The sequence below is a fragment of the Mandrillus leucophaeus genome, unplaced genomic scaffold, assembly GCF_000951045.1.
Source record: "Mandrillus leucophaeus isolate KB7577 unplaced genomic scaffold, Mleu.le_1.0 Scaffold5, whole genome shotgun sequence".
Taxonomy (NCBI): domain Eukaryota; kingdom Metazoa; phylum Chordata; class Mammalia; order Primates; family Cercopithecidae; genus Mandrillus; species Mandrillus leucophaeus.
In genome coordinates, this window is record NW_012105364.1 from 6,409,668 (window position 1) to 6,423,795 (window position 14,128).

Here is a 14,128-nt window from a genome sequence, read left to right on the forward strand (position 1 = left end):
GTGGTTGCAATAAGCTGAGATTGCACCACTGCATTCCAGCCTGGGAGACACAGCGAGACCCCGTCTCAATTTAAAAAAAAAAGTTATCTCTTATAAATATCCTCTTCTATCTACATAGACATAAGGACAATTTTTGTTGTTGTAACTTTAGTCCTGTAGAATTTTAACACTGTTCACAGATGAAGCTATACCAACACTGAAAAGTTCAACATTATTTATAATGGGATGCAGTTTGTGCTCAAATCATACTGGTTACTAATAGTGCCACTGTACAGTTCATAAATAAAGGGCAAGGAAAAAGGGCAACCAGAACCCCTCCTATCCCCAAAAGGTATTTTTAAACTATTATAAATAGCCTAAGAGAAGGATCGCCCAGATTAAAAAAGACATGACTGTTCAAGACGGGCTTTTCTTAATGAAGCTGGCTAAAGAGCATTCTATTCAATGCAAACATCTCAAATGGTTTAACCTAGGGGTTGGCAAACTTAAGAAAAAAATAATATTTTTTTTTTACTTAAACAGAAAAATAGTTTACAAGGCAAACTTCTTTTTTAAAAAAGGGACAGATAGTAAATATTTTTGACTTTGTGGGCAACATATGGTATGGTGTGTGTGTGTGTGTGTATTTTTTTCTTTTTAAACAAGCCTCTAAAAATGTAAAAGCCATTCTTGCTGATCATCAAGCCCGCAGGCAGTTGTGTAAGTACACAGGAAGTGGGCACATCCTATTTTAGGCATAAGGCTCTAAACCATCATCTTTAAATGCCTGTGTAAATTTATAAAGCTAATGGTGTCATAGTCCTGTGACAGCGGAGAACCCTATGGATGCCACTAAATAAACCTTTATTCTAGGACAGACACAATGCATTAGTGCACCTCATGTTATTTCTTTTAGGAGGTAGCACATACCTCTACATTTCAAGCAGCATAAAGCAAACCCTTCAGTTGTTTAAGAATTTGGATCAATAAATGGGCTCCAGAAGGGTGACCAATATTCCTGAAATTTTCAGTACACAAAATTTTCTTATTTTTATTGTTATTATTATTTTTTGAGATAGGGTCTTGCTCTGTCACCCAGGCTGGAGGGCAGTGGTACAATCACAGCTCACTGTAGCCTTGACCTCCCAGGCTGAAAGGATCCTCTCATCTTAACCTCCTCAGTGGCTGGGACTACATGGTCTCAAACTCCTGAGCTCAAGCAGCCCTCCTGCTTCAGCCTCTCAAAGTACTGGGATTACAGCCGTGAGCCATTGTGCCTGGCCCAAAATTGTATATATAAGCGCGCACTTTTCTGAGGAAAAGTCCTTAGCTTTCATTAGACTCCCAAAGGGCCTGGGCCTGTGATCCCCAAAAGGATAATGAACTGCTCTAGTTCACTCCTATAATAAATATATCAAGGATTTTTTTTTTTTTGAGACAGTCTCTCTTAGTTGCCAGGCTGGAGTGCAGTGGCGTGATCTCGGCTCACTGTAACCTCTGCCTTCTGGGTTCAAGCAATTCTCCTGCCTCAGTCTCCTGAGAAGCTGGTACTACAGGCACACGCCACCACGCCCAGCTAACGTTTGTATTTTTAGTAGAGACGGGATTTCACCATATGGGCCAGGATGGTCTCAATCTCTTGACCTCATGACCTGCCTGCCTCAGCCTCCCAAAGTATTGGGATTACAGGCGTGAGCCATTGTGCCCAGCCAGAAAACTTTTTAAATATTAAGAACCACTACCTCAAAACAAATCTTCATTTTAAGGATACATATAATGGCCTATCTGTCAACATTCTTAATAAGAAAAAATACCTGAAACTTGTATATTGAATTGTTTTAAAATGCTTCCTGTGTTCTTTTAGCTATTATTGCAAATAAGGCATAAACAATGACTTACCTCTTAATAATTATGTGTCTTATAGACAGATGGAAAAAAGGGGGAACCTGTTGTTCCCAGTTCTGGTATACATTACCCTACCAAAACAATGTCTGGAAATGCCATAGTAAACAAGTTTTTTAAAAGGTTCATGTGGGATTCTTGCTCCCAACAGTACGTTACTATATAAAGTAGGGATATTTGTCACCACCAACAAAATTTGGGAGAAGCAAACAGTCTATTCGCACATTCCATAAAAAACATGACTTTATCACCTTATTCTAATCAAATACAGAATCTGCATATGTGACGAACTTTTAATATTCACTGATCACAAAAACGAGTACTTTCTACTGAAAACTGCCAGCAGAGCTTTATCTCTACCTGCAAGGAGTCAGAATATCCTCATTAAAGTACCATCTACACTAAATGACACCAAACCTAAGGGCCCTTCATTATTTAAGAGTAATTCTGTGAAAAAATATGTGCAGAACAAAATGTGGGTTGGACATGCACAAAATTAATGGGCATAACATAAAGAATTAGAATACCCTCTGCATTTCTATTTTCTTTTCTTTTTTTTGAGATGAAGTCTCGCTCTGTTGCCCAGGCTGGAGTGCAGTGGCACAATCTCAGCTCACTGCAAGCTCCACCTCCCGGGTTCATGCTATTCTCCTGCCTCAGCCTCCCGAGCAGCTGGGACTACAGGCAACCGCCACCACGCCCGGCTAAATTTTTTTTTTGAGACGGAGTCTCGCTCTGTCGCCCAGGCTGGAGTGCAGTGGCCGGATCTCAGTTCACTGCAAGCTCCGCCTCTCGGGTTTACGCCATTCTTCTGCCTCAGCCTCCCAAGTAGCTGGTTCTACAGGTGCCCGCCACCTCGCCTGGCTAGTTTTTTAAAAAATATTTTTTAGTAGAGACGGCGTTTCACCGTGTTAGCCAGGATGGTCTTGATCTCCTGACCTCATGATCCGCCCGTCTTGGCCTCCCAAAGTGCTGGGATTACAGGCTTGAGCAATCGCGCCCAGCCCCCTCCGGGCTAAATTTTTTTGTATTAATAGTAGTGATGGGGTTTCACCATGTCACCCAGGATGGTCTCGATCTCCTGACCTTGTGATCCACCCGCCTTGGCCTCCCAAAGTGCTGGGATTACAGGCGTGAGCCACCATGCCCGACCTGCATTTCTATTTTCAACCTGGAATGTTAGTACGGTTATTAGATTAAAACTGAAAGTGAGGATGGTCTCTCAAAGAAAAGCAACCTAATAGAACACTAACTCTGTGATGCATTTCTATCTATATCTACTTTCAAATGTTATGTGATAGTACTCATTCTACATAGCAAAATATTTTTATTATTTCTGTCAATGTTGAAGAATAAAACACTGTATCCTTCAGTCAGTAGATAACCCAATGAAAAAATAAATTCATTCTGCAGCATCTTCCAAAGCAAATCCTGTAACAATGTCTTATGATCAAAATGCTACCCATCAAGGCAAAATATTTTTAGAAATTGCTATGTGTGGCACAACTTTCCACACAAATCTCTTGAATACAGTTCAGAAAGTTGCACCAATAGTGCTCACTGAGAATAATATTTTTACAAAGTTGACCTGCATTTTCTTCAAAAGGAAGGCTTTGGAAGGACCAAAAAACACACTGTCAGATCCCCAATTAGAAATACTCAACTGGGATTCTACAAAATCAATTTTTCAGGTCAAAAGCTGTCTACCAAGAGAGCCAAAGAACCTGACTATGGCCCCGCTGTTACTGAAACAGTAACTCATACTCAGACATTAAGTTACAATTTTCTAAAAGACAAAGTTGGTTTGATTTTTGTTTTCTACTGAAGCAAATATCTGAGAATGAAAATAAAGAGGGTGAAGGACACCCCGGGAAACCATAAACTTCATAGGGATCCAATGTGCAGTTTATTAGCCCATCAAAGACTTGGTTTGTGCCAGGTCAACAGGGCACAGTTTTTAAAAATTAAAAGCAGCAGAGATGAGAAGAGATGAGAAATCCCCCCATGCTATATTCTTCTGGGAGCAAGATAATGCAGTTCAAGTTGGGTCCTGCAGTACTTGGTACTTTTATGCAAAAACAATGGTTTGCAGAACAAGGCACAAACTGTTATTCAATTAAAAATGTATGAAATCAGGCACTTAATGAAATTTTAGAGGTAGTAATTCCATGATTAGCTTTCAGAAGATATATTAATAGTTCGATACAACTTTACTCATAACTGAGCCAGAAAAGAAGAAAAGAATTAGCCTTTATAAAGAATGTCATTACCCACACTAGACCCCTGAGAGCTGGCACCTTACCCAAGCCTTTCCTTGCTCTCTTCTGGTGTCAGCTGATCAAAGGTCTTTGCTTCTTCAGCACCCAAGAAGGCATCATGGTCATAATCAAAACTCTGAGCATCATTGTGAACCTTGTCACTGAGCTGAGGCTCGTGATGTACACGGTCCTTCTTTTCTGTAGGCTTGCTCAAGGCAAAGGCTGTGCACAGGGACAGGCACATAAGAAACTGTCGCAGGTCCATGATAATTAGATCTTAAAGAAAATGAAAAGCAGTTAATTCACGAGGCAGTATGCTTAATAATTAAATAATAAATTAAAAGCTCACATCCCAAATTATTAATGTGATACACACATCTATGCAAGTCTTTTATATTATCCCAATTACTTAATCCATAAAATAAGTATGGTGGAATATCGGACTCTTCAATTATTATGGTGAGAAATTTTTACCAGTTTCCTTCATCTGATTGTAGGCTGATAAGAAACTTATAGTTAAAATGTCCACTTTCTGTTTTCTTTCAAAAGATACAAAAGTAGAACTTTAATCCTTTTGCCTAAGTTCGTAAGAATTAAAAGTGAAAGAACCAAGATTTAAATGCTGATTCCAAATCCTTTACTTTTTGTACGCATCAGTGGTCTGGTCTTCAAATATGGCTGATTATTAGAATCATCTAGGAAGCTTTAAGTTTCCCCTATTGATTTAGATTCTCTGAAGCTGAATTCAGACATTTGCAGCTTTAAATGTTTTTCAGGTGATTCTGATGTTCATGAGATTAGGAACCAGTGAAACACTTGGCAGCTTCCTTGGTCTATAGCACCAAGTCTCCAACATCCAGGCTCAACCTTGAGTCACCTTCAAAGGCCAAATCATTAAAATGGTCTGGCCACAGATAAGAACTTCTTTATCCTTCTGCACAGTTGTTTCCGATACTTGCCTAGGCATAAATACCACCTGTAGTACTGTTCAAAGTACAGATTTCCAGGCCCTGATTCAAACTTTCAGAATCTCTGTAGTCACAGGAGACTCTAATGAACAAGCACAAAGCTGGAACACTTCACTGAAAAAATGTGACAAAAAACCTGCAAAGAAGCTGCAGAGTAGAAATCTGTTTAGTACACTCTACTGATTCCCCACAGTACTATCCAGAGTGGTTAAAGTCTTAGAGGAAAAAATAAAATTAAAAATCAAGAAGAAGGGTTTTCAGGATTTTACATTTTCTTTCATCACTGGGAAAGCAGCTCAGTGGGAGAGAGTGGGAGGTCCTGAAATGGCAGAGGACGTATCAGTGGAGAGTGGAAAGTGTTCTAGAGTAAATACAACGCAGTAAGACAAACAGAAATGTACCTAAGGAGATAATGGGAGTGGCGGGGGGCAGGTGGGCAGTCATTCCCAAGTGCCCCAGTCTCAAAAAACGTACTGTTACTGATGATGTGAAGGTTAAGACTTATGAAAATCCATCAGAAGAAGCAATGTGAAAGCAAGACCATGAAACCCACAGAAAAAGGGGTCGAAGATGGTACTTATCTTATTCTATTCCTATCAATGTTAGAACTTGGCTATGTTTCTCAACATTGTTTCATTCAATTCCATCAAAATACCCACATTTACAGACAAAGATACTTGTATTAAGTAAGATGTTCAATGATGACAGTTCATAACGATTAAAAAATCGGAAAACAAATACAAAGAGAGAATTGGCAAAATATATTAAATCTTTATTATGGAAAAATACACAAAGGTTAAAAAGAATGGGCCGGGCGCAGTGGCTCATGCTTGTAATCCCAGCATATTGGGAGGCCAAGGTGGGCGGATCACAAGGTCAGGAGATAGAGACCATCCTGGCTAATGGGATGCTGAAACCCCGTCTACTAAAAATACAAAATATTAGCCAGGCATGGTGGCGGGTGCCTGTAGTCCCAGCTACTTGGGAGGCTGAGGCAGGAGAATGGTGTGAAGCCGGGAGGCGGAGCTTGCAGTGAGCCGAGATCGTGCCACTGCACTCCAGCCCGGGCTACAGAGCGAGACTCAGTCTCAAAAAAAAGAACGACGTGAGGCTGGGCATGGTAGCTCATGCCTGTAATCCCAACACTTTGGGAGGCTGATGCAGGTGGATCACTTGCATCCAGGAGTTTAAGACAAGCCTGGGCGACATAGCGAAACCCTGTCTCTACTAGAAATACAAAAATTAGCCGGGCATGGTGGCACGCACCTGTAGTCCCAGCTACTCAGGAGGCTGAGGTGGGAGGATAGCTTGAAACCACCAGGTGGAGGTTGCAGTGAGCTGAGATTGTGCCACAGAACTCCAGCCTGGGTGACAGAGATCCTGTCTGTGTCTGGAAAAAAAAAAAAAAAAGAAGCCAGGCGTGGCGGCTCATGCCTGTAATCCCAGCACTTTGGGAGGCCGAGACGGGAAGATCACTTGAGGTTAGGAGTTCGAGACCAGCCTGGGAAATATGGTGAAACCCTGTCTCTACTAAAAATACAAAACTTAGCTGGGTGTGGTGGTGCACGCCTGTAGTCCCAGCTACTCAGAAGGCTGAGGTATGAGAAGTGCTGGAACCCAGGAGGCGGAGGCTGCAGTGAGCTGAGATCGCGCCACTGTACTTCAGCCTGGGTGACAGAGCGAGACTCTTTCTCAAAAAAAAAAGAATGCAAAAAAAAAAAAAAAAAAAAAGAACAAGACGCATCTATCCACAGTGATATGGAGAACTCACCACGATATGTCAAGTGAACAAAAAAAGCAAGGTGCAAAACAATGTGAAGATCTCATTTACATAAAAAGCAAAACAAAATTAAACAATCTCCCCAGCTCGTTTTTATTTGTATAAAATACAACATGCACATAAATGGTGTGGAAAGATAAACACCCATGTGCAAACAGTGGTAACCTCAAGGTTCATGGAAGAGACAGGAATGGGGTGCGTTGGTAAGACTGGTGTGAAGGTGAACTTTAATACTGTATCCTGCTGTATTGTCTAATTTGTATGAACAGCACACTCTCAGGTTTATTAGCTTTCTGTGTGTATTACTTGTAAAATATTGCTCTAGGTGAATAACACCACTCTGGCTGACCCTCCAATAATTCAACTGATCAATCAAATCAGAGTAAACAGAAAATTCGAGATTTAGTGGCTCTATAAATACAACATTAAAGTGAGCATGCCTTTACTTCAGGGCAAAATGAAACTTCTAGCTCAAACTATAAACAAGTCTTATTTTGAGAGAGGGTCTTACTCTGTCACCCAGGCTACTTGGAGTGGTGTGATGATAGCTCACTGCAGTCTGGACCTCCGGGGCTCAGACCATCCTCCCACTTCAGCCTCCCAAGTAGCTGGGAATACAAGTGTGCACCACCATGCCCAGCTAATTAAAAAAAAAAAAAATGTTGTAGAGTCTCACTATGTTGCCCAGGCTGGTCTCAAGTGATCCTCCCGCCCTGGCCTCCCAAAGTGCTGGGATTACAGTCGTGAGCTACCATACCCAGCCTATAAACAAATAATGCTGTAGATAAACAAAACTTTGGAAACAAAAAACAGAATTATATGTTGTTGATGTTTTGGGATATATCCCAACAATATGTATGACAGAGGCTTGCAGAATCAAGTAAAATCAAGAGTCACTGCAACAAAGGATTTTCCTTATGCCTAAGGGGACTTTAGGAAAATTTTACAAATGATTACATTCTCAAAATAAAATATAGCACAATACCCTAACAATTCTTGCCAACCCCAAATATTACAATATGAATAAATGCTTATGCACTCTAACATTATCAGGGCCTGGAAAGGATACTATACCAAATTTTGAGACATGTAGCATACAGAAATGTAATATACTGATTCACTTTGTCATTTAGAGGGAAAACTACATTTATGTTTCAGGCTTAATATCTTGATACCAGGATACCAGAATTCCAAAGAGGAAAAGCCAAGCGATTTAGCTTTATCACTCACCCATTTCTCCTTCCTTCCCCTCTCTCGATTAAACTTCCAATCGCACCCTTAAACAGGCTCCTCCATTCTGTCAATCAATGCTTCTCAGTTCTCCACTACCCACAGTCTTTCCCAGACTGTGCTATTCCTTCAAGCCTGCGCTTCCCTTTCCCTCACCCACACAGTTTCTACCCTGCTGCCTCTGCTTCCTCACCATCCAATGCTACCCTGAAATCTGGCTTCCTTACTATTTATTGATGAAACGGCCTACAAGCGTCATCAAGGACCACCAGATGGACAAAGTCAATGGTCCATCTTTAACTTTATCTTTCTGCAGGGAGGAATGAAAAATCTGCACTTTAAGTAAGTTCTACTTAAAAAAAACAAAACGTCCTTTGTGCCCACATATACCAACTCCTGGCTATTACAAACTTTAACAAAAGGCCTCTTGTTTTATGAATAGAGACACTAAAAACAAAAAACACCATCCATACCAAAAACTGTACTAGATTTATCTAAAACCATATGGTTTTTGGTATGGAGCGTGTGTGTATGTTCAAGCAGAAACAAAGGACATCTAAGACAAAGGATATTTTATGTGGGAAGATGTGAAAAGGAACAGTAAAAAAATAACTTCATATACAGCATTTGAAAAACTACATTAGTGCACTTCATTTTCTTTTGTTGAGACTGAGTCTGTCTCTGTCGCCCAGGATGGAGTGCAGCAGTGTGATCCTGGTTCACTGCAACCTCCACCTCCTGGGTTCAAGTGATTCTCCTGCCTCAGGCTCCTGAATAGCTGGGATTACAGGCATGCTCCACCACGCCCGAATAATTTTTGTATTTTTAGTAGATACAGGGTTTCACCATGTTGTCCAGGTAGATCTCGAACTCCTAACCTCAAGTGATCCTCCCGTCTCGGTCTCGGCCTCCCAAAGTGTCGGGATTACAGGTGTAGCTACCACGACCAGCCAGTGTACTTCATTTCTGAAGCATCTTTGTCTTTTCAACCAAATTGAAATTGAAACCAATATCAAATTGAAACCAAATGATACAAAGTTAATGGCCCTTCTCACCATTTTCCTCACCCACTTCAACACTTTATAAAAGTTTAGATTGGGCCAGCTATCTGGCAGTGGCTCACACCTGTAATCCCAGCACTTTGGGGGGCCGAGGTGGATGGAATGCTGGAGTTCAAGACCAGCCTAGGCAACCCCATCTCCACCAAAAATACAAAAAATACAAAAAACTAGCTGGGTGTGGTGGTGCAGCTATAGTCCCAGCTACTCGGGAAGCTGAGGTGGGAGGATCCCCTGAGCCCCGGAGACACGAGGTTGCAGTGAGCCATGATCATGCCACCACACTCCAGCCTTGGTGAGGAAACAAGACCCTGTCTCAAAAAAAAAAAAAAAGAAAAAAGTTTAAGTTGGATACTTTCGTCTAAAAAGTAAAAAAAGTTTAGAGGAATAGGTACAGATCACAGATCACTTCCAGCTGGAAAGATCTTTGTGCATCCATTGGGCCATATATATTGATCACAATACTGGTCCAATGGATATACTACGGACATAATGGACAACATAATATTAGGAAAAATATGATACACGTAAATGAAAGACTTAGCTGTATGAGCTTTTATCATGCGATCTAGAAAGTAAACCAATGCTTGTGAAAACTGAATCTCCCCACCCCCCATTTCTCAAATGAGTCTCTCCTTCTAAAATTTTGTGTCTCTTCCACGAAAGGCAACATCTAATATTTTTTTCTTGGGAAAAAAAAAAAAATCTAGACCTGTACTGCCCAGTACAGTAGCCACTAGCCACATATGATTACTAAGCACTTGAAATGTGGCTAGTGTGAACTGAGATTGGTATAAGTGTTACATTTCATATCAAAAGAATGGTATTTTATATGTATTAGATTAAATATTATTAAAATTACTTTCCCTGTTTTAGATTTTCACCTGAAAATTTAAAATTACATATATGACTAGTATTATATTTTTATTGGACAGCATGTTAGGCACAAACCAAAAGATTAGAAAAGATATCCAGTAGCTATCATCCTTTTGTAGTATTAATGTCACTAATAATGATCTTCTATAAAGTTGTTTTCATGAATCGTTCCAGTAATTTTTAAAAAGAAAAGATTAACAGGGTTAAGTGTGATTTTAATAACAATGAGTCTTAAGAATTGGTTTCTTCGATCCATCCAAAAATGTCCTTAAAAGCTCTAAATTCTTACCACTCCTCCCTGCCCCACCCTTCAGGTAAGAACTTAAGAGCTTTCAAGGAAATTTTTGTCCTTAGTGTCCATAGTGGGTATCCATTGGACCAGTACTGCAATCGATATATGGCCCAAGCTTTCAATTTTGGTAAAGTGCCATTGGTCACAGAATACTTAAATTGTTTCAGGGAAATTTAGACGTTTAAATTCAACTTCACAAGAATGTTAACACTGAGTGATCCAACAGTTATTCTGGTTGACCAAAGACCCATTGCTCAATGTTAACAATTGGGAGAAATGGGTGTGGTAGTAAAATTCCAGTTCCCTGAGCTGGATGGATATTCACCAGAAAAGGCATTTACTTCTCCATAACGCAGCAAAAGCAGGATCTCATTGTTTAACTGTCTACTTCAATTGGAGATTACAGGGAACAGCCTGATAGCAATTTAACTATACTAAGGCCCAGGTTATGAGACCTAGAAAATGAAGTTATCTTGTTATCTATCTGACATTCTTTACTTAAAAACTTTAGTACTATACCAATGGACCATCACATAAAAGTGATGGCATCCTTTATGATTTGATAAAAGTCATGACACCAAAACATAATTTATTTAACGTCTCTCTAGTGATGAAGTTACATCGGTTCATCAATATATTCTAATTATATTGTGTGATGGAGGGAATACATTTACAAGACAGCTGAGATAATAAAAGTATAAAATCTGGCTGCAGAAGAAAAACCCTGAGAATGTCTCAAACTATTACTCAAGCTTCATTAGTTCTATAACCAAAGCAACCAGCACAAACTAAATTTTTCTGGCTAGAGAATAAAACACTTTTTAAAGAAGGACAGGAGCCTTAGTTTCTAGCTGTAATTTTGCTGTGCATGTGTAACAATCGTGACATTGCTGAGAATTTGGTAGTTAATTTAGCTCAACCTTCCTTCAGTGCCAGATGTCTACAAATAAATTTAAGATCCTAGAAGACCTACCTACTATGATCACTCTAGCTGGAAGTGATCTGTTATTTTTTTCTTTTTGGACAAAAAGGGTATGATCCAATATAAACTTCTATAAAACTCATTTGAACCACTCAATAACAATGACCACAGGCTACTTTAAGTTGTCTCCTTAGCTCCCCTTTAGAATCTGCACTTCTGGAAGAATGTCTACATATCAGCTAGTACAAATTATTATCCCTATATTGTCCCTAATACAGTGTCTTGCACATTTTACTGGATTAATACATCTTACTGAATTAATTGGGCGGTACTTGGCAGCAATGTGGTTCCTGCCTGCCTGTGTTTTCCAAGCTCCAATTCCGTTTACTGGATCTGGCAATCAGCCAGGAACAGGCAAGTGTTATTTCAGCTGTCTTAACTCTAATACATAAATTACAGCATCAGCAACATCCATACTTAAGAGTTCAGACAAGGCCGGGCGCGGTGGCTCAAGCCTGTAATCCCAGCACTTTGGGAGGCCGAGACGGGCGGATCATGAGGTCAGGAGATCGAGACCATCCTGGCTAATACAAAAAACTAGCCGGGCGAGGTGGCGAGCGCCTGTAGTCCCAGCTACTCGGGAGGCTGAGGCAGGAGAATGGCGTAAACCTGGGAGGCGGAGCTTGCAGTGAGCTGAGATCCGGCCACTGCACTCCAGCCTGGGCTACAGAGCGAGACTCTGTCTCAAAAAAAAAAAAAAAAAAAAAGAGTTCAGACAGTGACAATCTAGGGCCTTATGATCTACCTAGCATTTCCCATGGCTATCCTTGGCTACACCTCTGTCCTTCCAATATCGCCGGTAGAACTACATTACAGAAAATCTGTGTTAACACCAATGTACCAGGGTGTGGTGTTGCAGTCTCAGCCACGTGGGAGGCTGAGGCAGGAGGACAGCTTGAGCATGCGAGTTCAGGGCTCCACCTGGGAAACATAGTGAGACCCTCAACTCTAAAATAAATAAATTTTAAAAAATAACACCAATATATAGATCCCAATACTGCTCTAATGGATATAAAGTGCTATCAATAAGTATTTCTTGACACATCACTGGATGAATGAAAGCAAACAATGATTATATTGAGAGTGACAATGAGTTGGTTTCAAAGCTATATTGAGTACTATTCACTCAGGCATACTCAATATATTTTTGTGAGCTTGTGATTCTCAAAAGAATCCTATTGGAACCCCTGCCCCCAACCCCCAATCACCGTAAAACCTCAGATTAGGCCTTGGCAAACTCATTTTCTTGACAAATACTTGTCAACCCTTGACAAGTGTTAGTAGGTAGGTCTTCTAGGATCTTAAATTTAGAGGTTATATCTGGTTCCTCGTTTGGATTATACATATAAATTCTTCAGTGATGACTGTCGTTTGGTATTTGGTTAATTAAATCTACTGAGTGAGGCCAAACTTGCATTTGTCTTGTGTCAAGTTCCATTTTATGGCAAAGACTAATTTTATAGAGATTCCAAGGTTCTCTGCCTCCAAGCTGAATAAGCTACTAGAACAAAAAACAACTAGAAGCCACTTATTCCCAATTCAGTTACGTTGACTTCATGGTCCATGCCAGAAAATGAACGCAATTCAATTCTCAAAGACACTATTCTAGAATTTTATACACTTAGGAATTCAGATCACAGGCTCAAAAGTTTTAGCAGGAGACTCAGGGAGCTTTTACCTTGATGCAAAAGCAGCTTTCGAAACTGCAAGCCACTCTACTATACGCTTAATCACGGCAGCTATAGGGAATTAAGTTTATTTCTGACCGCAGCATGCTAAAGATCAGTAGGATATGGGGCTAGAAGCAACAAAAAACGTAAAAAGGAAGATTAATTCCCCAACAAAGCTTTAAAAACTATTTTCTGTCGCTAACTGAAATACGTAGCCAAACATGGAAGCTCTAAACATTCGGCTTTTCTTTAAAATTACAGATACCACCTATTGTCTTCACTCGTTCTTTCCCCCGTTTCTGCACCCTTTAGGTGAGTGAACACGACCTTGGCAGATGCACCCTACTCTCAGGATGTGGCCTTGGGGCGGGGCTGGCACATACAAGCAGGCTGGTGAGTGGGAGGCAGCAAGGAGCTGTTACAATAACACTATCCAAATGCCCTCCGACCTTCCGGAGGCAAAAAGTGACCCTCCGGTGCCAGGGACTCAGTGAGTGGCGTGACCCAGAGACGGAGGACCAGGACGCAGCAAACCAGGCACAGAACAGTACCCAATGGGACGGAGATCGACCGGACCAGCCCCCTTCCCAGAGCGCGCGGGAAGACGGGCGGCGGCCTCCATCCCAGGCTGCACACCGAGGGCCCTGGGATATCCAGCAGGCTCAGGCCTGGGACCCCGGCGCCAGCAGAGACAGGGGCCCCGAGTGAGACAGTCCCCTGCCTCGCCAAGAACAAGACCGGCGACAGAAAGAAAGCGAATAAAGATGAGGCAGTGGTGAAGGGGCTGGGCATCACCGTGCTTACCTTTCCTCGTAGCCCCCACAACACAGGATGCCGAGGCCGCCGCTCACCCACTGGCTCAGCTCACGCGCGCAAGCACCGCCCAACCGGAAGCGGCTCCCCGCCCCGCCCTCATCCGCCTCGCCGGCGGCCTCCCGACCAATCATCAGCAAATTCGCCGCTGACGCATAGCTTCCTCGAGCAGCCATTGGTCTAACAATCGCATAGCCGGGATTGGCTGGAAAGCGCCACGTCCCCGGGACCGCGCCGAGTTGCGTGGACCGGATTCCCGCCCAACTCTAGTCCCTGGGCTTGTTGGGACCGCGGGCCCCAGCGCCAGCGCCAGCCCCAGC

At 41.7% G+C, this 14,128-nt stretch overlaps 1 protein-coding gene across 6 annotated transcripts in view; it reads right to left on the bottom strand.

Annotated features, from left to right (window-relative positions):
- Positions 1-13,940, bottom strand: part of CALU (calumenin) — a 33,063-nt gene extending 19,123 nt beyond the window's left edge. For 2 of the 6 annotated variants that reach the window (XM_011995907.1, XM_011995906.1), the window contains exons 1-3: positions 13,800-13,940; positions 4,614-5,426; positions 4,184-4,415 (exon numbers count right to left, since the gene is read on the bottom strand). In XM_011995907.1, the coding sequence (XP_011851297.1) occupies positions 4,184-4,415; positions 4,614-4,626 (245 nt within the window). In that variant the 5' untranslated portion in view covers positions 4,627-5,426; positions 13,800-13,940. The remainder of the gene's footprint in view (positions 1-4,183; positions 4,416-4,613; positions 5,427-13,799) is intronic. The other 4 variants (XM_011995911.1, XM_011995909.1, XM_011995908.1 and 1 more) reach the window with 3 other exon arrangements.
- Between the last annotated feature and the right edge of the window lie 188 nt (positions 13,941-14,128).